Here is a 26,465-nt window from a genome sequence, read left to right on the forward strand (position 1 = left end):
CATTTTTTGTGCTCTGTACAGAGATATTTACTGTGATAGTGGTTGTCAGTACGTGGACTTGATTCTTTTGGTTTTGACCGCCTTTAATATATGCTTCTCTTTTACTTTCCCTCCCTTTCTCTCTGTTTTTTCCTCCGTGGGTTTGTGATGTAATGGCTGCAGTTTTCACTGGAAATCACTAGTCTGGTAAGCAGATACACAGTGCATGAACAGTACATGTCTGTTGTTAATGCTTTTTTTTTTATTTAGAAAATTCATGCATGTCATTGTATTCCAGTTGGTTGTTGGTTTCCTCTCCCTTGTCATTTTCAGAGGACTGTCATGATGCTTCTGGTTATGTGTAGCGTGAATATAGAATATAGAACCGCGTAGCGTGTTGAATGTCTCGATCGCAGTAATGTAGATATTGTGTGACCTGTTTGATTTAGCTGTGTGGGTTGTTCTCAGCTATATCCAGCAGTCACATTTACTGTGCCTCGCCCCTTTTTCCTCATTTCTTTCTTTTCCTATGATGAACTTTGGCCTGTGTAACAAGCTATCTGTGGGATTTCGTGAAAGGAGGGGCGAAGTTCTCTACTACCGATATCAGATTCGGTTTGTATAGTTGTGCAAAAGGAATGTAACTCTGTATGATGGGTTGAAAGTCCACTTTACATGACTTGCTGTCATGATTTGAAAGAAACCAAAAGACAAACAATATGGAGCCCAGTATTTGTTTTAAATCTGACATTCTCAAACTGAATTCCTGTGATAGTGGTTTACCTTAAATTGAGGATTTAAACATGATTACGGAGGTCCGATTCAGCACCGTTTCTAATCAGGGCCATCGTTCACCTCTGGCTTCAGTGTCGCTTCGGTCACGTGTGGTGACCCAAACGGTGGGTGACATCACTTTCTTGTTACTCTGAATTGCTATTTATTGTGATTATTTTGGGCTGCCTAGTGCTTCCTTTGGAGATATATCTCAGTGTGTGAAATGGAGGCTGGTCTTGCTTTCCAGCATCATAATACAATTTAAAGGGAATTACCAGTTTGCTTCCAGCCGAGATCAGATCACAGCTGTTTTTTACAGTCATACACAGCAGAAACGCTAATTAGAACTTTGCAGCCCTGTAGTTTAGAAGTCAAGTTAATTATTGTAGGTGTATTTTTGTTCTGAACTGTCAGCTTTAGATATTGTTATGAATATTATAGAATTCTCCAGCACTTGGTGCACCAGAGTACAGCTCACACTTCTGACCTGTCAAACTCCCACACGCAAATGTAATGCCATCCTCCCACACAGGGAGAACTATTTGTAGGAAATCATCATGAATTTCCAGTTTTCTCTGATACAGTGAATACTATTCCAATTTACCTGATTCTTTCTTCCACAGGCCTATTCCCAAGATGCCTACCTTAAGGGTCATGATGCATACAGTGGAAATGCACGCCATATACCGGAGCCACCCCCTATATGTTACCCTAGAGTAGACTGTAAGCCCCCGGGGATGGCCCAGGCCACTGAGACGTCAGCCCCGGGGGTTGTACCATCCGATCTAGGATACCGTGTGGAGATACCAGTACCTCCCTCCCCTCCACCACCCATTCCAAAGACACAGACTGCAGTGTGTGTGTGCAATGAAAGTGTTCGGACAGTGGTGGTACCCCCTGATGTACACATGGGCCGTATGGTTCCGAGTCATAGGGTCGACTATGGTCTAGTAGGCCCAGATCCAATGCTGATCAGAGCCAGGCCTGGTACAGTGTCTGGTGGTCGTCCACCATACCTCCACCCTCGCAAAGCTGATATGTTCTCTTCAGGTTACCATGGTGATCCTTACGCCATTCCACCTACACACTATGCGCCTGCTTCCTCCATTACCTCCCATGCTACCCACCAGAACATTGACTGGCGGACTTACCAGACATACCGGGAATATATTGATAATAAAGGTCTTCACACTTACAGTCGGACTATTCAAGAGCGTTTAGACAGCCTGCGAGCTGCATCACAAAGTGTCCACGGTGGCCCCCATTGTGGACCCCAACCTGGCTGGGGCAATAAATTACGCCGCAGAAGCACATCTCATGACCGGGCTTACCAGGGCCCTTCTGTGCTTCCTCCACGCAGCGCTTCGCAGGATAGGATGAGTGGGGCAGAGAGAGCAGCCCACGCCAGGGACTGGCCTCCTCGTAGTGTGTCCTCTGATGGACTCATGCGGCAGCCCCGTGTTCATTCGTCAGACTATGTGGAACATAGTGAACTAGTTTCTCCTGCACCATGGGCCACTGTGGACAGGCAGCTTTATAGTAGAGTAAACCAGAGGAGTCGTCCTAGTAGACAGTCTCTCCCCCCTCGGGCGGCCCTTTATCGTCCCCCAACAGGTTATGCTATGGTGGGTGTCAAAGGTGTTGCTGGCTCCCATATGCACAGCTCCAGAACAGACATCCCACCCACCGCTGGTTTTCCAGAGCGACCTCGCAATGGACTAAACCTGGCCAAAGAGCCTCCTTCCAAAGATCAAAGTGGAACTGCTGTTGGAAATCGTATTTCTCATTCGTCATCGAACCAATCAAGAACTAGGGCTGAAACCATGCAGAGCCCAGAAACTGGGAATGAAAATCCAGTCGGATCTAGGTCAGCATCTTACTCTGCTCCGCCTCCACAGAGGCCACAGTGTGGGGCATCAGCTCGGAGGACACACCCACGGGATGTCAAGGGCCTACCAGTAAACGGGTCCAGTCCAGTGGAGGGTGTAGTCCTCCGAGAGAAGACCTCAACAGGGAAGGGGACCCCACAACCTCTCCGCCATCCCTCGTACATCCTTGCGGTGAATGACACGGATGGATCCGAGCCGGCAGGGGGTGGTGTCTGCTGGTTGCCCAATGATGCACGCCGGGAGATGCACATGCGGAGACTGGGGGAGCGGCTTGACTCCTCCTTCTGCTCCAGTAATCTGGACGAATCACTTGAGTCCATTCCCTTCATCGGTAAGTGCACTCTTTGTAACCATAGCAACGCTAACCCAGCTACAAGCTTGCTCCAGCAGTAAGGATTGTTTAGAGCTGCTGCAGATATTTTTGAACAGTAATTGCTTATGTGTAGACAATAATGGTGATGTTTTTTGCAGTAATTTTTTTGTCTATACAATTTGGGCCATCAGTGATTCCCGTATTAGTAATGCTTCATTACCTTATGTGATTACAAACTGTGACCTTTCACTATCACAATTTCAAATCCCGACCCCATGTGTCCAGACAGAGGATTATCATGGCCAAATCTTACTTTGTATTGTCTGTTGGATCAAACTCTAAAAGCTTGGAGAGTAGGGGTGATTTATGCAGAAGGTGTTTGGGAGTGACTGAAGGAGAGTGAGAGTGACTGTGTGTGAGTCATGGTGTTGTTCAGGGAGGAGGTGGCCTTCTCTCATACTCTTAATGCCTGAGGATGGGTCTGGAATATTGAGTGATAGTTTAGCTGTGCTCTGTCACATTTTGTCTTTGATGTTTGGTGTTTTGTGCACTAGCCTTCTGATATTAGGCATGCACTGTAAGTTTCTTTGTGTGTTCGAGCCCAAAATATCTGTTGCTTATCTTTTAGACTGATTATAATTACATGAATGCTTTTAATTAATTACTTTTTTTTTTTTTTTTTTTTTTGCTGTAATATGCATCTGGCTGTTTGGTCAAAATGATGGTTTGAACCTTATAATCCATTTCAGACTAAAGACTAAATATTAGCTATTTTTAGCTGTATCATCCAGATTTAGAAGATGTTACAGTCTAAACATTTATCAAGACAATCATCATTTAGAATTACAGCTTTTATTTTATTAGAAGCGCTTTTATACTAGTGTCGTTGACTCCAGTGGTTTCTGATGATTGTAAATCAATAACAATTAAGACTCTGAATAGATGTTGGGATTTTCTTAGCTCTTTACTTGTTGGCATGCTGTAGACTTTGTCTTGGGTAACACATCTCATCTTTGTTTTTTTTAGTTTTACTAGTTATGTGATGTGTATGTTTTGTGCGGATGACCACAATCTTACCTTTTCTGCTTCTGGCACTATAAATGCAATGTATGAAAGAAATGCATGTTTGGACATATAAATATATGCAAGCAAGCACGACTGGTAGAGATTTCTTTTAATTCATAAACAACAGGTAAATGTTTTAGCTGTGAAAGACATTAGTTATTTTTACATTGTCCTAGGATTTGCATATGATACCCAAAGTGCAGTAGTATGCTATATTTTTGTCACATGACCTTGAGTGATGTCCAGTTAACATATTGGGAATCAATATAATTGATTGTAATTGCATTTTGATTTTATCATTTCCCGTACAAACTAATAGAGATGTTAAAAATTGTATTTAAAGGTTAAAAAGGGTGCAATTTCAATGTTGAAATATTTTCTCCTTAATATGCTCAGATAGCTGAAAGTCAATCGCTATGGCTCTGTGGCATTTCAAAACATTGCTCAGCTTGTTTGAGCAATCCTACATGTTACAGATAGATGTTGTTTGATCGATATTGCTTTTTGTCTTTTCAAAAAATTGATATTGTTGTTTGTGAGTTGCTTTGGATAAGTATTTTGTCCTCTAAAATGAAGCTAGGTTAGCGCTGATGACGTTAAGATTCTTGTGTCTTGGAGCCAGGCGATCTGTAGGCTACGCTAGAGCTCTTCAGCTAGACCCGAAGAGGGTTTTGCACACCTTCCCCTTGGCCCTCTTTGAGACACTGGAGGATTCAGGAACTAGGATCTAGGGCAGTTGCTTTAATTTTAACTGCTCCAGCCCTCTGGCAGCACAGAACAGCTTTGTACTCCCAACTTTTTTTGGCTGAGACCTGCAGAGGAGCTCAAAAGTTTTTGGCTCTCTCAAAAACAGGACACGTCAAATTGTAAGATAAATAAAACTGTCCTCATTCCTAGAAAAAAGTTTATGTAGACCTCTTGCTTGCAATGAAATCAAGATATGCACTGTAGTCTTGACATTTTTAAAGCAAAATAAAAGCTACTGTCTGTGGAACGGTATGGTTTATAAAGAAAGTGGGATACTCTGACTTTCTCTTGTAAATATCAACAGCAAGTAAGCAGGTTCAAATGGGAGATTCAGCTAGCGATGTTAATGTACAAGACAAAAATTGGTCAGACTCGGGCACTTAAAATTATTTATTTACCCAATGGCAAGAAAATGAACAGGAAGAGCTTAAGTTAGCCATTGCTCAGTGATGTATTGAGAGTATTGAGAGTATTTTGGAATGTTAACATTTCATCAAATCTTTTTTAGAGAATGATTTTAAGGAACTGGCTTTAGTTAAAGGGATATAACAACTAACAAAAAACACAGAAGACTTTTATTTATTTTTTTTTTTTTTTTTTATTTATTAATAGTAATAGGAATCATTAATCTTTTATTTTTTACTATAAAATAAACATGAATGAACATCAGAAGGAATGTTTAAAGAAACAGTACAACTTACTGAAACGTATCACATCTCATGTAATCACTCAAACCACTTGTAAGCATTGTGTCACGTAACATTACATTTACCACAGGAAAGTCATTCTGCCGCCTTAAACCTGTTAGTCAGTTAGAAAAAAGAACTCATTTTGATTAATATTTGCACTGTATTACTAGGGATATAACGATTAACCGCGAGCCGGTTGAAAGTCGATTGAAATATGTGACAATTCAAATTGGTTGAGATGCCAAACAAATCACGATACAATTGGAGCAGGAGTTTATATGAACGTATCTCTGAGGGGAACTGATTATCTTTAGAAAAGTTAATGTGGCATTTTCTTTTGACCTTGCCTCAGAACAATGCATATTAGTGTTCATAAGCGCAGCTTTGCTTTGTTAACAGCGGTAACCCAGGAAACACTGTATCATTTCTGTTCATTAGCGCCACCTGCTGTCAGAGACTGTATCTGCATCTCATTCAGCCCGGATGCTGTTTCGTTCAGATATGTTTTATGTAGTTTAGATTTACAAAACTAAAGTCAGACCATTCTGTTTTTGCTTCAGTTTTAGAAATTATACAGTCTAATTTAGATCAAAACTACTCATGCTGCATGTATGCTGCATCTTTTTTGGGATCATGATTAAAATACAGTGGTTGCCTCTAATTTTAAATGGAAAGAGCACAGACAAAGCCTTAGTTTGTTTATATTAAGATATTTATTTTATTTGTGTTACTTGTCTGATTTGGGTTTTTTTGTCATTTCAATTTCACAGAGAAACATGCAGCAATAGCCTAATAAAACAACACATTTTCATTTACTGTGTAATGTCTTCAATCTCATTTTGTTAAAAAAAAAATCGTAAGAAAATCAAATCGTGAGTTGAGTGAATCGTAACAGCCCTATGTTTTACATATATTTATTTTTACTTATGTCTTTATTATTTAATGTGTTTCAGTAAATCTGTCATAAAACCAGGTTTTTATTACAGCCACTGTTTAAATGTTTATATTTCAACAACAAATTGAAGATAAATTAAATTTGTATTATTAAAGTTTATATAGAAACTGCCTCAAGCGCAGTGTAAATGTTTATGCATGTTTAATATTTAAGTGTTGATTTTATTAGTTAATTTATTATGAAATTAACTTTATTTTCTGTTTCTTGATGAGCAGGAAGAGCTTAATGTAGCACTTTATTTCAGAGTGTTTTTTTTTTTATTCAGTCTATCAGCAAAGTCCTGGCTTTTGAAATGTTTGTTTTGTAGTACAATACTGTATGATGCTCCTGAAATAAAACTCGGAGTTAAAACATTGTGACCAAATATTTGTATATGTATACCAAATATCGTGATAGTATAAATTCAGGAGATAAGCGTAGAGTCCCAGCCCTAATATCAAGGCATATACAGTGGGAAGATGACTATGTACTGTATAGATGAAAGACATGTTTACCTTTAATTTTTCTTTACTTTATAGTAGCAACATGTGTGAGCACACATGCCAAAGAGAATTGCATTATTGACGTTTACTGTTTTGTTAATATGTTTACAGATGAGCCAGCCAGCCCTAGTGTAGACCATGACGGCAGCCATATCCCTGCGTCGGCTGTGATCTCTGGAGCTCAGGCTGTAATCTCTGACAGCCCCAGCCCGACCACCCCCAGCCCCCTCATGCGCCGGCAACTGTCTCATGACCAAGGTAAGCATGTCTGTACAGATTTCAGATTTTTTTTTGGGCGATTATTGCCATCTGAGAGCACCATGTGAATGGATCAGTGAGCATTTTGTTGAGCTTGTTGCTGATTATGTATATTTGTCTACATGCACGCAGAGTCTCTCAGAAATGCCATTCTGGAATCGGGAACCAAAACAGAGCGCTCAAAATCATATGATGAAGGCCTGGACAACTACCGGGAGGAAGGCCGTGGGTAAGTGACGATTAAAAGCGTCAGATCATAATGTTGGAGATTACTAATACTATCATTGAGTGGTTGTTTGACCTAACATAGTAATTCATTTCCTCAGACGATCCAGCAAACCGAGTCTAAGGGTTTTCAAGAAGGTGAGAGATGCACATAAAAATCTCCCAGCCGCTAATAATCTCCCATTCACTAATAATGCCAACAAAGTCTCTGTTCCAAAACCTTGTGAGATGCCTATGTTTGGAGCATTTTAAAGGGGGGATGAACTGCCTTTTTTTTTCATTATTTTGTACTGTTCTCTGAGGTCTGCTTACAATGTTGTCAAGATTTTTACATTAAAAAAACATAACATTTTAGCAGTAATAGGCTATTTTCCTGTTTTGAATAGGCGTGGTGGATTGTCGACACGGAAGTAAACGCACACTGCTATGATTGGCTAACAGCTGTGTGTTTGACAGCTACATCCTTCACAGATGGCCGCTGCTGTAATTTAGGTTAAAAAGGTTTAAATAATAAGAATATTTAAAACGATCTGTAATAACAGACAAAGCAATAGTGACCACATAATAAAAACAGAAGGAAGGCAATGAAAAGACAGCTTGGCACTGCATTAGTGCTGTCAAAATGACTGAAAAACTAAATTTGAATTTTCCACTTAAAAATTATCAAAATTCTAATTATATTCAAATTTAAAAGGCATAATTTCAGTTGGGGGAAAAAAAGCTTTTGGCTTCTCTCCTGAGGCCACAAGAGGGCATATCGAGCAAAATATTATGCACGTTTCTTCGAAGCGTAATAAAATAACACGACTATCTTTGAAAACAGTGCATAATGTTTAATTTTTGTTGGCCATATATAATTAATAAAGTTGCTTAAACAATGAAAAAGAAAAAAAACTGCACCATGTATGTATAGTTTAATTAAAAGGACCGATAACCAATCACAAAAGTAGGCTACTTTCTTCATTTATAAACATGAGATACAGTGAGATGGGGAAAAACCTCCATAAAGTCTTGAGACATGTTTTTTAAAAGTTGAACTTGCATTAATTTTATATGGCTTTCTAAACATGCCGCTCTCTTGAGCGAGACGCGAGTGCAACACTGATAGATGTCCCACTAGAAAATGTGATAAATATGCATTCTATGTGAACAGCTTGGTTTCAGTTTTGACGTAAACAACATCATCTCCACACTGATGCTCTCGTTTTCCACAATATATTGAATGTAGCAGCGCCGCATCTAATGGGTTCAACTGGATAGGCTAACAAAAGCATTAAAATTTTTTTCATTTTTTTCTTATTGATGGTTTTGTTCTGCACAGTGCCTTGTTGTCTTCAGAGCATCTTTACCTTTTGGATTCTGTGTAGACCTGCTTTTGCCTCTCGTTATTTACACTACATGCGTGAATCGGTGGGCGGGGCTAAACAGACAGTGATGTAGGAGCAGGTGTTGATCACTTTCTGCTGAGGCATGGTTTAGCCACACTATTACGTTATAAAGTGGCACATTCCACATTCCACCAGTCGTTTTGGCAGATTGTCTTCAATATAAGCTGTTTTTAGACTAATGTGAAGGTTTTGAGTTCCGAAACTTACAGGATGTTTTATATAAACTGACCTTTTATATGTCAAAAGATCAAGGTGAATTTTATTTTTTAGATCATGACACCTTTAAGGCTTTGCCTTAAGGTCAATCCAAGATACCTTTTTTTAGTCAAATCCAAAGGCAGTCCTATTGAAGTGTTTGGACAAAAATGCATCCAAAGTGGTCAATGAAAAAAAAAATTATGGTGCAACAGTTTCTGCAAACAATTCTGGGCACTTCATAGGCACATCACGTGACATTTGGGTGACTAGTCAATGTAATGTACAGCACTCCTCATCACTCACTTTTTAGGTTCCATTTCAATTAGAGTGTCGCCTTAGAAGGGAGCTGCCTATGTAGGCAGCAAACACACGCATCTTAGGTTTTGGAACAGAGTTTAAATTATGCGCAATTAGTCAAGAGTACACAGCAAAATGTCATGTTTGTTCTGGTCTTACAGGCATTGGATGGCCATAAGTCTGATGACTCCAGCTCTAGAAGAGACTCCTCCACTGAGATCTTCAGTGACTCCACCAAGGAAGGTTGGCTGCATTTCCGACAGCTCAACACAGAGAAGGGCAAGGTGGGAAGATTGATCTCTCAGTCCTTCACTACTCATTTCCCATAGTGGGAGATTCGTTCAAGAGCATGTGGAATTGAATAGTGATAGTTTTACTATCATACTGTACTTTACATGTGTTCTTCTGTTTACAGCGAGGAGGAGGCGGTATGCGGCCGTGGAAACAGATGTACGCAGTGCTGCGGGGACACTCCCTCTACCTCTACAAGGACAGAAAGGAGGGGCTTGCTCACGTCAACTTGCAACTGGAGGACGAGCCTCAATCAATCAGCATTAAGGCCTGCTTGATTGACATCTCTTACAGCGACACAAAGCGCAAGAATGTCCTGCGGCTAACGACTTCAGACTGCGAGTATCTGTTTCAGGCAGAGGGCCGAGAAGACATGCTGTCCTGGATAAGAGTCATTCAAGAAAACAGCAACCTGGACGAGGAGGTTTGTGGACAATGATGGGGTTTTAATGCGATTGTTAAGGTATTTGTACAGTGGTGTGATGTAAATTTCATCATCAGCATAGTCCACAACATAGTCTGGTGTTTCACAATCAAAAGAAACAGATGAGGTGGAAAAACAAACCACTAGAGCAGCAACAACAATAGATGCCTGCTAAGATTAAATGAATTGGATAAATAAACAGTTGAAGACTATTGCCATCTTGCTAATGGGAACACCAAACTGCCGTATGACTAATTACAGTAAATGCAGGGAAATGACAACCGGATAAAGCTGGATTGGGTGGTGGCCAACTGGTCTTTACTATCGTATATTTGCTAAGACGTCAAAGGCATTTTATGCTTTTAGGGGTGTTCCAAAAATCAGGCTCTGATCTGTTGTATACATTAAACTATTTCTGATATTTTCAGAAATCTGATCTATATTTCCTTGCCATTTTTCTTATATGAACACAACTAATTTTGAATCCCAATAAATGGAAAAAGTTGATTTTTGCTTCATAATGCAGTAGTTACAGCATCTACTAAAAGAGGATAACAGGGCCATTCTAACCACTCAGTCCCTGACTCCTTTCTAAACAGTGTCTTGTTACACATTTAAAAGGTCATGTGAACAGCCTCACAAAGAACTAATATGAGCAGGAAATCATAGTAGGTTATTATCATCATGTGAAATCTGTGAGCCATGTCTGCCCCCTCAGAGTTGACTGCACAAGCATCATAGTATTCCATAACTTTGTCCTGAAATGGAGCCGTGTGAAACCAGCTTACTGCTAACACTACAGTGCTTTGTCATCGGCTGAAATCAGTGTTGAGGTGACATTGTTTACTGAAGGTGTGAGGATTATGGGCAGGCTTTTTGTTAATATTGGTCTCCTGTATTTACCAGAGGAACTGGTTTCCCTTAACGCTCACAATCAGATTTATGTTACTGTACTCAGAGGTTTGCGTGTTACCACAATGCTAATGATTCTTTATCTTGTGTTTTCAGAACGCTGCCGTAACCAGTACTGATTTGATCAACAGAAAGCTCAAGGAGTATATATCCATGAGGTAAAGAACATGTCCTAGAGACTTTATAGCAAGGCCCTGTCCCAAATCCTAGTGAGCTGCCCCACTGAAATGAAGCTCTTAGCTGTCACTCACATTGAACACCAAACAAAAAGCATGGCCACCCACGAGACTCGACTGGCACTCATGGTTGATTGACTTTGCTACTAGACATGATATTTGACATAGAAACAAAATTTCAGTACGGCTTAGCATAATTATCAAATTGCAAAGGCTATGATTTAAATGAATAAATACAGGCATTAGGTATTTTCAGTGTGACTCTTCTCTTACATTCGAGCAGCTAATGATCTGTTGTTTTTAGTGTCTCACAGCGGCTCGTTTCACATTAAATTCTCTGTATCGGCATCTGTGTTTGGGTCGATTAATAACGCGCATTTGGAAACGAGTATGCATCTTTTTCAAATGAGTTATAAAAGATATAGAAAAATAGAGTTTAAACTGATATACTTTGATACTTCGCATTCATTTTAATTAAAAAAAAAGGACACAGAGCGGGAAATCTGCATGATCCAAGTTGCCCTAAATATAAGATGCTAAAATATACTTTTTGCAAAAATATTTTGCATCCAAAAGTAGAAACACTTCAACTCTTTTCTTCAATTTACAGCAGCAACATTCAAGTGCTGCAGTATGAGTGTTTTGCCGTCGGTTGGCAGACAGAGCCATGGTTTGCTCATTAAACCACTTTTTTTTTTAAATACATTTTTCTCCTTCTGCTGTACTGAACACATACCAAGCCGTGACTTAAAAACCAAAATATGCACCAAACTCACAATGTTGTGTACCATTACACCCCTATTGGAAAGGCCACATGCCCCAACCATCTTCCCAAAGTTGTAATGAAAAGTGCTTGTCAATAAAAGAGAAGCATTGAGGACTACAAAAGCTTTACTGTTTTACTGTAAAAAAAGTTTATTATTTTTGTAAATATTTTGAAGTTAATACTTTTAAATACCTTTTTAAATACAATGAAATTACAATAGTAATATTATTTTTTTATTTAGTTGAAATAATATTATTAGTATTAATAATATTAGTGTTATAGTCATATTAAAGGGGTCATATGATGCGATTTCAATTTTCCCTTTCTTTTTGGAGTGTTACAAGCTCTTGGTGAAAAAAGAAGATCTGTAAAGTTGCAAAGACTAAAGTGTCAAATGAAAAGAGATGATATTTATAAAAGTTAAGTCAGCCACGCAAGATTTTATTCTCATTGTAGTATCGTTGTTGTTGCCGCCGCCGCCATGTCGTAAAGACGCTGTGTGTTTCACTGTGAAAGAGAAACTACTTTGTTTGGCCTTCCAAAAGGCCTTCATCATGCCTGGAGCTGATCTGCCGGGGTCGTCACATGTTGTTGCCGCAACCCCCGGCCGCTCCTTCATAGAATCCACCGGCCGCGCCGTTTTCAAGCCGGCCTCCGCTCACTCAAGGCCATGGTGTGTGACGCTGTTTCGTTGAGAAAGCTAAACTACTTTGTTTGGCCTTCTAAAAGAGCACACGACTAGAAATCATGTTTATATCACGTTTATAATGGGTTTTATGTCTCGTTGCTCCGGCTGGACAAGGCATCACAATATGTTAAGGGGCATAACATTTCCCGTCACATTCTTGAGGTATTCGGCCAATCACAAAGCACTGGATAGCTGGCCAAACACAGCACACCTCGCTTTTCAGAATGATGAGTCTTGTAAAAATCGATGCGTTTTAGAAGGCGGTGCATAGAGGAGAAACGGTAAATTTCTGAACAAAAAAAACAGTGTGTTTTTTGAACCTTAAACCGTATCAACACATTTCATTACACCAAAAACACAAAAATAATGTTCTTGTTAGCAGCATCATATGACCCCTTTAAAGTTTTCACACAATTTTTGGCATACTTGGAAGGTTTATTTTTTTTTGTTTTTTTTTATCACAATTGCAATTTTTATCAAACAAATCGACATGCAGAATAGGCCAAAACGCAGCTGACAGCATCTTACTAGAGCCAATGGTGTGGAAAACACAGAAAAACTAAAGCCGTTCATTGTCTTGGTGTGTCCCAGGCTTAAGATTGCCTTGAGTTCAGTGTCCAGTAATATGTGTGTGTTGTTACAGTGCATCCAGCAGTAAGACGGAGCCGTCACCCAAAACTCTGCTGGGCAGCAGCAGTAGGAGTCAGAGCCTCTACTCGCCCAGAAGTGAACAGGAGAGGAGTAAAGGTAGCACACAGAATAATGAAATAACACTGAAAGCCATCATGTGTGCTTGATCTCAGTGAAATGTTAATGTTAGCGATATGTGTCTCAGATGACTCCAGTCCTCCGAGAGATAAAGCCGCTTGGAGGAGAGGAATTCCAGGACTGAAGAAGAAGCCTCAAGATAAGAGGCCCACCGCTGGCGTCACATTTGGAGTGCGACTGGATAATTGCCCTCCTGCGCAAACAAACAGAGTAAGAAATTCAAGAGATTACAAATGCAATACTGCATAACGCAAATTTAACCATTATGGGTGAAACTCACTTGAACATGTCAAGGTTACATTTCACTTCAAGAGCAAATGGAAAAAAATGAAATTATATTATAAAATGAAGAAACTTAAGCCTTTACAAATTTTTGCATTGTGACATTATTATATTCCCTCTGTATATATCCATTTTACATTTAAATCTTTAGTATCATGTACAGTTAGAGGTCGACCGATGTATCAGTTTTGCTGATTAATCAGCACCGATAGTTGATTGTCAGAACTATCAGCAAAAATCCATGTCGATAGTTTTTTCTGGGTTTCCTCCGTTGCTGGGAGCGGCTGGGGGAAGAATCACTTTGGTTATACAGAATGAGAGCGAGAGCACCCTCTAGAGGCAGTAATCACTGACCAGCACGTGCTGTTTTTTTTTGACACGTGACACTGCACGCTGCACAGAGCAGACAATTCAGATGTCGATTAAAACAGCCAAACAAAATGGTGTGTATACAGTATACTAAAGTGCATGTTTTCATATCATTATAAAGAAATTAATTTGTTGACTAGATACTGCATTGGTGGAGAAAGGACAGCAGTATTTTTGCTATAAAGGCTGAGAGACGCAAAACATTAGGAGCATCTCAAAAGCGGTTAAAACAATGTGACCAAAAACACACGCAAGTCTGACCCCCAATGTTTAATGTCCCGATTGTTTCCATCAGTTTGCGTTAGTTGATATCCAGCTGGTCACATTAATGCATTTGTTAGCCAGCGAAGTTGCAGTGTTGAGTGAAAGCAAACTATGTTCATTTAGCCGAAAAAAAATTCTGCCCGCGTCACAGAGCACAATACACAGAGTTTTCCATTAAAATCCATTATATTTGTCTCAAATTGTTGTTAATGTACATAAAGACTTTTATGCATTTTAAGTGAAATGTTTGTATTTCTGTGGCTCTAATAAATAGAGAGCTATAATGTAGATCACGCTTTTTTCTCTCTGTTTTGCTCCGTTTTTTTAAACGGCGAAACTTCAAACATCATCTGTACCTCTTTTTGATCATTTTTGAAGTGAACTTTTGCCCGGGTGTTGAATTAAATAAATAAAATAGTTTTAGGTAGAGGTCAACCGATTGATCTGCATTTTTGGCATTTTTTTAATTAATTTGGCATCGGCCGAATGTGCTGTAAATTAGGCTGATTTATAGGCAGGCGCACCGGCAGGCAGCTAAGCGTTGTTGTGTAACTCCCTCTGGCTGCGTGAGAGACGGAGCAGCTCACACTCTGCAGCAGCAGCTTGTTCACACACAGCTTCAGCTAATGGCAGGGCAAAACAGCCCATTTCGGAATTACGTTTTATCCTACTAGAACTGATGCTGGAAAGTTATCATATTCATAAGTGCAACAAGTCATTTGCATGTGAAAGTAGAAACACGTTCAATTCAGACGAAACTTCTGTGCTGATTATAACCAAAGTAATAATAATTTTGCTCAAATAGCATTATAAAAAGCTTATTATTCAGGCTAGATCAGCCAGTGCACATGCGCACGTCTTAGAAAGCTGACTGTTTTTATAGCAACCGGGACGCTTCTAATGGCAGCTGCCGAACTTTACTGATTAGTGATTGGCTCCTTCATTCAGAAGACGGGGCTTCCAGCGATTGAGCGGCCATATGAGCGTTGCATTTTTCCCCATTCAAAACTATACGAGTGACTGTAGTATTCTGTAGTCTTTGTTATAACGTGCACGTTAACTTTCCTCATGGAGTGTGTGTAGGTCCGACAATATCCTCCACGATGTCATCGCTCGTGGCCAGCACACTCTTGAGCAGTCATGAGCAGCAGGCTGTGTAATATGTGTGGAATCTTTTATATTTGTTATCACTATGGCATTTGACTTACAGCAGTGTCCCAGTGTTTTCCTATACATGAGTTATTTGTGACGGCTTGAATAGATTTTTTAAATTAGATTTTCCAAAAGGCTTATACTTTTTTTTGAATAAAATGAGCGCTTCACGTTTCAGAATTAAAATGAAGAACGGGTGTTTTTATATGAATGTATCTTTGAAAAGAACCGGCTGTCTTCAGAAAAGCTTTGATGTCATTTTCATTTCGTCTTCCTGTAATGCCTGATAAAGTAGCGTTTGTGAGAAGTGCTTATTTGATTACAGCCGTTCCCGGAGAAACGATTTTGAGAAGGTGCTTAGGCTTTCAGCCATGTATTATTTCTCTAAATTGGGCTACTACTACTATTACTATCTTGTACCCTGCAATGATAATTTGCTCAAACTCACTTTTTATGAGATGAAAAAAAAAAAAAAAAAATCTGCATCATATATTGGCCAACGGCTGCCCTGATTTCTAAATATCGGCATTGGCATCGGCCAGTTGAAAAACCCATATCGGTCGACCTCTAGTTTTAGGGCCGCTGCTTGAACTGAACGTGACCGTCTGGTGTGTGTGTGACTCCTGACACCTGCGAGTTCTCCTAGACGTGGCGCTGCACTTTTTGTGCGACTGCCATATTTGTTATTTTGAAAAGATATTCGTCAAGTGTTCTGTTATAACTAGAATAGTAGAATAGAAGCAATTAAAGTGTGAGAGGATACATACAATATCCATATGTGTGTAATTGTGTGGCTATTTAAAGATAGCCTAGTGCTAATTTCAACATCTACTAATTAAAAAAAAAAAAACATTTACAAAGAATTTTTTTAGTACAGTTTATTTTTTATCATAGTTTTCATACAGTATTTTAAAAACTATTGGTTGATTAATTGGTATTGGCCAGTTTGGTCAAACCTAACTACCGGTATCTGTAAAATCCACTATTAGTTGCCCTCTTATTACAGAACTGAGAAGTAAAAAAAAATATCATGTCATGATGGGAAAATATGAATAGTTCTAAAATAGATTGCATTTTCTTGATGCAAATTTGAATTTGGGGTGAAAAATAACCTCCTTTTGGAGTTTTGTGATGACATATGGTATTAAAAATAACACTAATTACTGTGTTATAGTTTATTCCTTTGATCGTGGAGGTGTGTTGTAAGTTGGTGGAGGAGAGAGGGTTGGAGTACACAGGCATTTATAGAGTCCCTGGAAACAACGCTGCCATCTCGAGCATGCAGGAGGAACTAGACACTAAAGGCATGACAGACATTGATATCCAGGATGACGTGAGTCAACACTTTTTATTGTGTGAGATTATACGTGAAAGCTTGTACCATAAAGACAGACCTGATCTTTATGCTTTCATTTTGTTCAGCAGAAGTGGCGAGACCTCAATGTGATCAGCAGTTTACTCAAGTCCTTTTTCAGAAAACTTCCTGAGCCTCTCTTTACTAATGGTAAGACACTGATCGCATAGAATAGATGTTTCTTCTGGCTTTATACAAAAAAAACAGAAGAATACTGTGTGCTGTCTCTCATAGAGAGCATCTCATATCTAAGAAAATTTTGCATCTCGGCTCTTTTTTCTGGACATGTGGAGGAAGGACTCCTCCTAGAGGACAACATGGGTCATAACTCATATGGACATAGAAAACCAGACATACTTTCCAAGCATGCAAAATTTGTTTTAGGTAGAGTGGGGGGGGGGGGGGGGGTTGGGTTCTATAGATATAGATATATATAGATAGAAAGATAGATTTTATGTATGTTCAGCTGAAGTATTTTTGTTATAGTATTCTTTTTAGCGAGGGTACCCTGATTAATACACTTCAGGACTGTTCTAATAATGCTTCTTTGCTCTGATCTTAGATAAATATTCCAACTTTATTGACGCCAATCGAATGGAGGACCCTGTGGAGAGGTTAAAAACACTGAAGAGACTGGTACGGTTTATCTGAAGACTGCTGTTGATTTACTAAATACTGACATTTACTGGATTGGAGAAATAAAAATCCTTTAAATCAGCAGTAAAATCCTCAACAGATAAAGGGTATAAATCATATTTACTATGTTTATTCTGCCCAGATTCATGAGTTACCAGACCATCATTATGAAACACTCAAGTTCCTCTCTGCACATCTCAAAACTGTCTCTGAAAACTGTGAGAAAAACAAGGTATGAGCTGTGTTCAACAACCTGTTACAAGAAATGATGAAGGAAAATACTTTAATAATGGTTTTGTAGATGGTATTACTTCACTGTAAATCATCACTTTCATAAAAGTTTAAAACACATTAAATAATATAATCATATCATTAAAACTGCAGTGTTGCTTTCATCTGTCACAGCTTGTGTCAAGAACCTGGAAGCACAAATACTTGTTGTGTGATGTCAATAATTTCTGTTACAGATAAAAAATTTGGTTAAAAGCCAGTAACAGAGGCTCTTTTTGTATTTAATTAGATGGAGCCACGTAACTTGGCCATTGTGTTTGGCCCAACTCTCGTCAGAACCTCTGAAGACAACATGACACACATGGTCACGCACATGCCTGACCAGTACAAGATCGTTGAGACTCTCATTCAGCAAGTAAGAGCGTTTTCCTTTCATCTCTGTGAACTGATGTCTGATTTCTGCTTAACTTTCTGTCTGCTTTGCTCTTCTACAGTATGATTGGTTCTTCACAGAAGATGGAGATGAAGAGCCAACGGTGAGCCTGTAGTTTCCTGCCATTGTTTTCTGAGTGGATTTCTGAGCCCTAAACAAACATCACCATGCTATCACTCTCCGAGAACTGGAGACTTCAGGAAAATCATCCTCGTTTTCTCAGTTTCCCTACTGTCACATTTCCACCTCGCTTTTGTAGAACTATTTAGTTGCAGAAAACATCAAGGAACTTCCTTCTCCCTTACCGGGGCAGATTTATATTTTTGGACCCCAAGGAGAGTTCGGATCTGATGCATTATTTCATTTTTACAGAACAAAAGCTGCATTTCAGGTATCTCTGAAACTAGGGTTTGAGGCAAGTTTAGATGCTTACTTGAATATAGCTTCATGCAGCTTAGTGTACAGTGCACAGGTCACACACTCATAGCATACAGTGCTCACCATGCTCTGTTTTTAAAAGGCTGTGGATACTGATCCGTGACTTGCATTATCTTTTAAAAAGCTGAATACAAAATCAACAAAGAACTAATAAACTAACCTCTTCCACTGTATTTCTGCTCTTCACTTTCAGTAATAAATTCAAAATTTATTCTAAGTCCTGATTTGCTGGAAAATAAGAGCACATGGATTTATTCAATCACTTTATGGACATGATAGACCCACCAAGGCCCCAAGCATTTGCATGTTTTGCCACTGCTCACAAAGAAAGTGTTTTAAAGTGTTTTAAAAAGAAAAAGACAACATTAGTTTTTGTTTTTTGGAAAAGCTCAAACACACACTGCTCAAAATGGCATTGAAAGTTCGCTATTGCTCACGTTAATGACATATGAATTTCACCTCTCTCATTGTTTATGTCAGACCACCGTGGAGCAAGAGAGCACAGTTCAGTCTCAGCCTGTGCCCAACATTGACCATCTGCTGACCAACATCGGCCGCACCGCTCCGTCACCGGGAGACGTCTCAGGTAATCTTGCGTTCAGAGTCCAAATGTTCCAGCCTAGGGATATGAGTTTAGGAAAATTTATATTACATAAAAACAAAGTGAGACGTTCAGTGTGTTCAGATGTTACTGTGTGTGTATGTTCACACTCTCTTAGTGTATTTCAGATGATAAGCAGATGCTCATGCTTTCCATTAGATCTGTCAATGTTTACTCACATTTCACTGCTGGTTATATATGCTCTATATAATCGTGTATGTGACGAATAAAAATAAAAACCTTGAATCTAGAGCAAAACAAAAGCAAGCTTGCCAGAAATGTCTTGGTGCAAATGTAAAGGTGAACTATTTTAGCAATTTTGCCTTGGTCAAACGTATTTAATGAGCTATCTGAAAAAAAATTGGATAAAATAGTTCCTATGTATGTGAAGCTTATGAATCAACCTTTTTTCATTGAATTGTTTCTTTACCTTCCGCCATTGTTTTAGACTTGTCTTTATTTCAATGCTATGATTTCTCCAGATTTCTCCTTTTGCTTTGGTTTGTATTGGTTTGAACCTCACTCATTGTCATCCCTCCCCTAATGCTTTAGTCTCCGTTATGACTCCACTCCTCCTTTTCTTTCAGTTCTTTTCCCTCCTTAACCTTCTCTTGTGCTAACCCGGCGTGTTCTTTCCCAAAAGAAATGGAAAAATCAATGATAAACCACCAAAGGATTACCAGTCTGACCCATCTTGTCTGTAGTGTTTTTCTTCTCCCTTGTCCCTGTCCAGCACTGCTCACACATTACCCAATCTTGACACAGGCCAAGTGGGCGGCGTCTATCACTCGGTGATGTCACTGATGGACTCTGTAATGTCTGTGATGGACAGCTGGGACTGTAGGAAGAAGGAGGAGTGTTGTCCCCAGTGTAGCTGCCTAGTCTGCAGAAATCCCCGATTCTTATAAATTGAAAGCGAATCCGGGACAAACCCAGCAGAAAACAAAAGAAACAAAAAAAGAGTGTCAGAGAAGTTGATATTTGTCATCGTCGTGTTGCACGTTTCATATCTTATAAGACTATTATTAACAGAGAGGATACAGAGCTGTGATGGTGTAATGTGTCTGAAAAGCCTCTTTGCTGTCTCTCGTTGTCTCTGAAGCTGACCGCAAGGAGTTCTAGCATGGTATGGTCTTCAGGATTTCCTCCAGTCTTGTGGCGTACAGTAACTGTCATTGATGATGTCTGAAGGGGTGTGGTGAGGGGCTGAGCCGGCTTAAATCATAAAGCTCCCGACAAATCTCATACCATTTAAAAGCATTAATATCTCTTGATGGAGAGTGAGCAAAGGGGCTTTTGAGTGGTGAAGTAGCCCATCGTAAGGACTCGCTTCCTTCTCGTAGCTTTGGCCCCTTTAGCCCCTTTCTGCCCTCCTGTCATATCTGACCCTTGTTGTCCCTTGTCATAGTCTCTCAGTGCTTTAATTCATTCTGCATCTCCATGTTCTGCACCGACAAGCTGATACGGTTCAACACAAACATGGTTCTTCAAGTGTGTGATGTTACCTGTAAACGGCGATTTTCTGCGACATAACATCATGAAAGTGATCAGAGACGTGATGTAGTGGCAACCAGTGGAAGTGCAGACTGTGCAGGTCGCATAGTGCACAAAAAGCACAGTAAAAAACATGAACTATTTTATAAAAACACACCTTATTATCCTATATTTCAAATGTCCTGTATATAAACTTGTTGTAATTAATACACAGTTGAATGATCACAATTATTTGACCTAATAGTTGTTGTGCACTTTGAATTCTCTAGCCACTTATTGCATTAAAATACTAGAAAAAGCATGAAATACAAAATTACGAAGCAGGTGAAAAAAACTAAACATCCTAAACAAAATCAAAAAAAATTGTGCAAATAAGTGGCTTAATATGTATGCGTATTAAGCATATGGATCCCATGACACAATTTAACCAACTAAGGTAGGTTTACAAAAGTAAAAAATAAAGCACACTCAGCCATCGCTAAAAATAGCAGCAGCATTCAGTTTCCGACCAGATTCGCTACAACTCTCATCCCTTAATACAAAGTAAGGATGTCCATCCCTGCCTTGGTGATGTCTCCGAGTTGGGAAAGAATGCCTGTAGACATGTTCTTCTGGCTCTGTGTGTGTGTGTGTGTTTGTCAGTGATTGGCGGTTTAACTGTCTATGTGAATGTGTGCATGAGCTGCCTCCTGTCTTACTGCACACTGCCGGGTTCTTGTCATCACTCATTTCTCTTTCCTCCATTTCTCTCTGTGACATGGCTTAAGTGTGTCGTCTTCATCTCTCAGATCTCTACATAACTCCACTGTATGTGCTGTTCCACTGCTGTCGTGGTGAAGGATATTTATATTCCAGTCTCCCCTTGTCTCCGGCTCTTTGTCCCTGTTGTATTCCACTTAAAATATCTTGCTTACCTTTTTCTATCCTTGTTCCACTAGATTCAACCACCAGTGACTCTGCTAAATCAAAGGTGAGTACTTTTTTAATGAGATAATTACAAAATCAGTATATACAAAAGGAGACAGTTCCCTGAGATTGATCAAATTGCATTGTAAACTTACACTTGTCTTTATGTGCTTGGTCCTGTAGCAGGGTTCCTGGGGATCTGGTAAGGACCAATATAGTAGAGAGCTGCTGCGTACTTCCATCTTTGCTAGCCGCAAACGCAAAAAGCCTAAGGACAAGCCTCAGCCGAGCAGCTCTGATGACGATCTGGATGCTAGTTTCTCTAAGAAGGATCTTCCAGTGCAAAATGATCCAAATTGGCCTGCTGATGACCAAACTGAGGATGCTGAGAGTGAAGTTGGACTTGATGACCAAATAGAAAGGACAGAGGATGATGAGCAGAGCCCAGGAGACAGCCTTGACCTAACCTCTGAAAATAAGCAGCTCATTTCAGAACACCTGCCCCAGGAGACTTGTTCTTCACCTAAGATCAATGCATCGCCCAAACCTAGTTATCACAAGACTCGTCAAAGTTCCCTGTCTGATCCTCCCTCCAACTACGACGACGGATGTGTCTCGGATCTTGGCACGCTTAACAGTGCCAGTTCGCAGGCCTCAGTACCCAGGATGAGGCACGGGAAGACACCAGGCCACTGGATGGAGAATACAGGAATGGGCCCAGGAGCAGAGGTCTGCTCTATCACGTCAGATTACTCCACCACCTCCTCCATGACCTTCCACACAGGGGTGGAGTCCATCGCCTTCAGTCCGGAGGTGCAATCTGTCGCCGAAAGCCGTGGGGATGATGCTGACGATGAAAGAAGCGAGCTCATTAGTGAAGGGCGTCCCATGGAGACTGACAGTGAGAGCGATTTATCAGTCTTTGCCGGTGGCCGAGATAGTGGGCCAACTGAAGATAGCAAACAGCTGGAGGGCAGCGTCACACCCAACCTAATCCCCTCCCATCGAATGATCGCGTATGACACCCTGGCACGCAAGAGAGGGAGTCGGCAGAAGACAGACAGCGAGTCTTCAGCAGACGGGAACCGCAGCGACAAGGAGTCCAGTCGACTCTCGCGAGTGTTAGAGGCAGTCAAAGGCCGCTCCTCCGGCAGTCTGAGCTCTTCCTCTCGCAGCGAATCAGAGCGAGCCGAACCCATGTGGCGAATCAAAATCACAGACCGGTTAAAGTGTCGACTGAGGACTTCAGCAGATGACATGTTTGGGGTGGGTTCCCAGCGCACCAGGTCACCCGAGACTCGAAGTAAGCGGAAAAGTAATATCCGCCGCAGGCACACCATGGGTGGTCAGCGGGACTTTGCTGAGTTGTCGGTAATTGGGGACTGGCAAAGAGTCGAGGGCAGTGAGCTCTCAGCTATGGATCGCTTAAAGCCCAAATGCAGTTCGCAGGACTTCTCCATCAGAGACTGGATCGCTCGAGAGCGACACCGCGCCAGCAACCCTGAAGTTAGTCTGGACTTACTGGACCTGCACTCCTCCCAATCACGGGACCTGTTATTCCCAGGGTCCTCGCACTCCCACTTGGGTCAGCTCCTTAATGGAGATGTAGCGGCCGCTCAGAGCAAGAGCCTAAGCCTGGCAGCAGATGCACACCCTCACAAACTCTCTGGTGCTCAAGTGGTCCGTTCCCGTTTCTCTCAGTACCTGTGAAAGTGTGTGTGAGTGAACACTCGTGTATTTGAGTGTCTGAGTATTGACATGTTTTAAGGTACTCGAGTGATGCTTGTAAGCCATGTTGGCATCAACGAGTCGATATCATGAGCGAGAATGTGTACGTGATGTGAGATCGTAAGAAAGAGTGTATGAAATTGCTATCCAGCGTTCTCAGAGAGTTGCAAGAAATGTTTTTAAAACATCCTGTGATATTTCCTTCTGTGAATGAAATGAAATTATGTTCTGATCCAATGTTGTACAGTGAACAGAGGCCCTCTCACTGTTGGCTGAAGTGCAGTATTGCTGGAAAACTGGGAGAGCTCGAATTGCAGTGAATATAGATTTTAGATTCGAGACGTCACACAATTCAGCAGTTGTACTCTAATGGCTTGGAAGATAAAGGCAAGTAACCGAGAAATAGGCTGAGCAGGTAGTCTGGAATTGTAGTATGTTGAGAAGACTAGAGTGTCTTGAGCCTTGATAAAAGATTTATTTTACTGGAAGTGTAAAGAGCCCCTCGTGTTGCGATAGATCCTTCAGTAACCAAAACAAGAATGTACCTGCTTGTTGTAATACTAAACAAACTGCCATTTTCATTTATGAAGTGTATATATTTCCCCTTTTTGTGCTTTTATTGTTTATTCTGCCTGTGTTTGGACTGCTTTGTGTGCTGTGCTTTGGAACAGTGTCTGTTTCGTTTTCTTTTTTAAATGCAGTGCATGGCAGACACTCGGCACATTTTTTAAATAACGGAAGACAAAAAGGAACTCAGTTTTACTGATGCAGTTTGCAGTGTACATGTTACTGTTTGTAACGACTACTGAGACATGATTACTGTCTCTGGCATAAAGCTGGGAAAATAATGGATTGTTAAAGAACAAATCAGGTGTCTTTGGATCATGAAAGTGCCTCATTGAATACTGATCTTGGGTTGTTGAAGGTGCCACATCTCAGATACATTAAAAAAAAGTTTAAAAGTGATGTATTTTATTTTATAATTTATATATATATATATATATAAATATATATATATATATATATATATATATATATATATATATATATATATTTATATATATATATATATATAATTTAAACTCAGCCACACTTCATTCATGGAAAAATGAGATGCTTCCATTCCTACAGCATTCCTCCTGGGTCTTAACACTATTTTAATGCATTATTGTTTTAAGTTTTGCATTTGGTATTTTAACCAGACTTGAATTTTAAATATTCCTGTAAAGTAAGTAACTTAATTGTACATATCTATTACATGTTTTAGCTGCTCCTCTTCCTGCGGTCATTTTCATTGCATCAATTTCTTTTTGTAAGTATTGTACGATACAGAGGTGAGGTTAAGGGACCTGGGAGAGTGAACGCGAACATGCTTATCATCTCTGGGGTCTTCGGTCTCCCTGTGTGTGAACAATACTTCCCTAACTGTTTGTATCATGCTGGGTCTGCTCATATGGTGGACGCACATTGTAAAACACTGGAAAATAAACCCTTTTTTGTCTGATAAATAACTAGTCAAGTTGAGTTATTTGATTTCCTCATAAATTTCAGATACACCACAAGGGGGCAGACTTAGTTGTGATCTGCATAATTGTTATGGCTAAGAACAAAACACTGAAACTTTATCCAATAAATGTGAACAGCGAAAATGCAGCCATATAGAACCTTGCAGTATCTTGCTTTTAAGTGAATAAACAAACAAAATAGCTTTCAAAATGCTTTATGTACAGGATACACACAAGTAGGGACCAGAACAGTTGTAATTTACACGTCAGTGCATCTGCTTACAAGACAGGTTTTCACGTACAATAAAATTCAGTGGAACCACATAGGAACATTCAAGCTGTTAAAAGTAACAACATGTAAATAGATACATTAAATCAAAAGAAACCATCTTGCTTCCATGCCAAATTATATAGCAAGAAAATATATTCTATGCAAAACGTTCTTCAAAGACATTTGTAACCACATATGAGAAAAACAAAACCCATAAAACACAGGCCTGCCCAAAGACACTAGTCCTATGTATTCTGTATTCACAGTTAATCTACTGGATTACTTTACAACTCAACTAGTACACAGGACTGTAAAGAAAATGTTCTTGGCAGGATTGTGGCATGGTTTTCTTTCATAACATAAAACTTTATTTCTAAACTTTATTATTTTATTTTTTCTAATTTGTCCATAAATTATTCGTCCTACCTCATGGACTGCCTGTCTTAAGCAGGTTTACTCCAATAAGGCACAGTGACTAAATGAATATCCATAGACATTTGCAGCTGCGCTCAATAAAAAAAAAAATCAAGAATGTATTTTTCGGAATGGGCCACTTCACAAATGAACAATATGTCATTGTGCCCTCAAGCGAATGTTGATGTGGATAGTAACAACAACTGTTTTACAGTAGCACATCTGAAGGAACAAATAGCCTCATGAAATGAGCAGAACAAATTCCTGTATAAATTTGTTTGTAAATGGTTTATGCACATTTGTTCAGCTCCAATTTTTTTTGTGTGTAAATTACCACATTCAACTGACATGTGAAATGGTTTTATAAATATTTAGCGCAAATTCATTTAGCATGAATAGGCCTGATAACGGTGACACTGACGACAGAAATAAATGGGTTCACAAGGACATTTATACCCAAATAAAGGCCTAAACTGGTTTGAAATCATCAGAACGTTACACAGCAGGGAAAATAATGCTATTGAGTAAATTTGCAGCTTTTAATTCCGCCCAATCATTCTTCTGTATATTGTGCTGTCGTCTCTTAAAGCTTTCTGTCAGCAATGCATGAATTACAGAACACAAGCAAAAGAGTTTTGATCGAATCACGCATGTCCAGCCGGTTTTCTCACACTGCTTGTGTGGTGCTGTGAGTATGAAATGGTTCATGATGTACCTCCGCAGGTTCTTGTATCACCAAGTCATTCAGATTCTTTCCTGAAGGCAGTGAGCCAATCAGAGTTGAAGGGCGTGGTTTATGCAGAGGCTCAGGAGAAGCCATCGGAACTGCCATGGGGATGGAGGAGGGGGATGGAGAGGAGTTTGCATATTGGGCTGTAAGCTGGCTTGTGCTGGATCTGAGTAGAACTTTAACCATCATCCTCGTTGTCCTGCTCCACTTTATCTTCAGTCGGTATCTCTGGGGGTCTGAAACACTCCACAAAGTAGTTGACCAGCGACTGACTCAGATGTAGCTGCGAGTCTCTCGAGTGAAGGATGTGGCCTTCATCTGGGTAGATCTGACAAACAAAACACTCAATCATTTTACTTCACTAATGTGACTG

General features: G+C 39.9%; 2 protein-coding genes across 6 annotated transcripts in view; one reads left to right on the top strand and one right to left on the bottom strand.

The window, feature by feature from the left end:
- Positions 1-24,680, top strand: part of LOC109099015 (rho GTPase-activating protein 21-like) — a 66,733-nt gene extending 42,053 nt beyond the window's left edge. For 2 of the 4 annotated variants that reach the window (XM_042769785.1, XM_042769808.1), the window contains 19 exons: positions 163-186; positions 1,377-2,973; positions 7,005-7,151; positions 7,284-7,380; positions 7,478-7,514; positions 9,421-9,543; positions 9,675-9,974; positions 10,983-11,044; positions 13,160-13,263; positions 13,352-13,494; positions 16,526-16,684; positions 16,777-16,855; positions 17,268-17,341; positions 17,484-17,573; positions 17,862-17,987; positions 18,067-18,108; positions 18,924-19,029; positions 21,477-21,508; positions 21,628-24,680. In XM_042769785.1, coding sequence (XP_042625719.1) covers positions 163-186; positions 1,377-2,973; positions 7,005-7,151; positions 7,284-7,380; positions 7,478-7,514; positions 9,421-9,543; positions 9,675-9,974; positions 10,983-11,044; positions 13,160-13,263; positions 13,352-13,494; positions 16,526-16,684; positions 16,777-16,855; positions 17,268-17,341; positions 17,484-17,573; positions 17,862-17,987; positions 18,067-18,108; positions 18,924-19,029; positions 21,477-21,508; positions 21,628-23,154 — 4,869 coding nt within the window. In that variant the 3' untranslated portion in view covers positions 23,155-24,680. Of the gene's footprint in view, positions 1-162; positions 187-299; positions 879-1,376; positions 2,974-7,004; positions 7,152-7,283; positions 7,381-7,477; positions 7,515-9,420; positions 9,544-9,674; positions 9,975-10,982; positions 11,045-13,159; positions 13,264-13,351; positions 13,495-16,525; positions 16,685-16,776; positions 16,856-17,267; positions 17,342-17,483; positions 17,574-17,861; positions 17,988-18,066; positions 18,109-18,923; positions 19,030-21,476; positions 21,509-21,627 lie in introns of those variants that run through there. The other 2 variants (XM_042769802.1, XM_042769793.1) reach the window with 2 other exon arrangements.
- A 196-nt stretch (positions 24,681-24,876) lies between these two features.
- The window catches only part of dpp6b (dipeptidyl-peptidase 6b), a 33,820-nt gene continuing 32,231 nt past the window's right edge, over positions 24,877-26,465 (bottom strand). For both annotated transcript variants that reach the window (XM_042769821.1, XM_042769828.1), the window contains exon 25: positions 24,877-26,420. In XM_042769821.1, the coding sequence (XP_042625755.1) occupies positions 26,271-26,420 (150 nt within the window). In that variant the 3' untranslated portion in view covers positions 24,877-26,270. The remainder of the gene's footprint in view (positions 26,421-26,465) is intronic.

This window comes from Cyprinus carpio, chromosome A2 (genome assembly GCF_018340385.1).
Source record: "Cyprinus carpio isolate SPL01 chromosome A2, ASM1834038v1, whole genome shotgun sequence".
Classification (NCBI taxonomy): domain Eukaryota; kingdom Metazoa; phylum Chordata; class Actinopteri; order Cypriniformes; family Cyprinidae; genus Cyprinus; species Cyprinus carpio.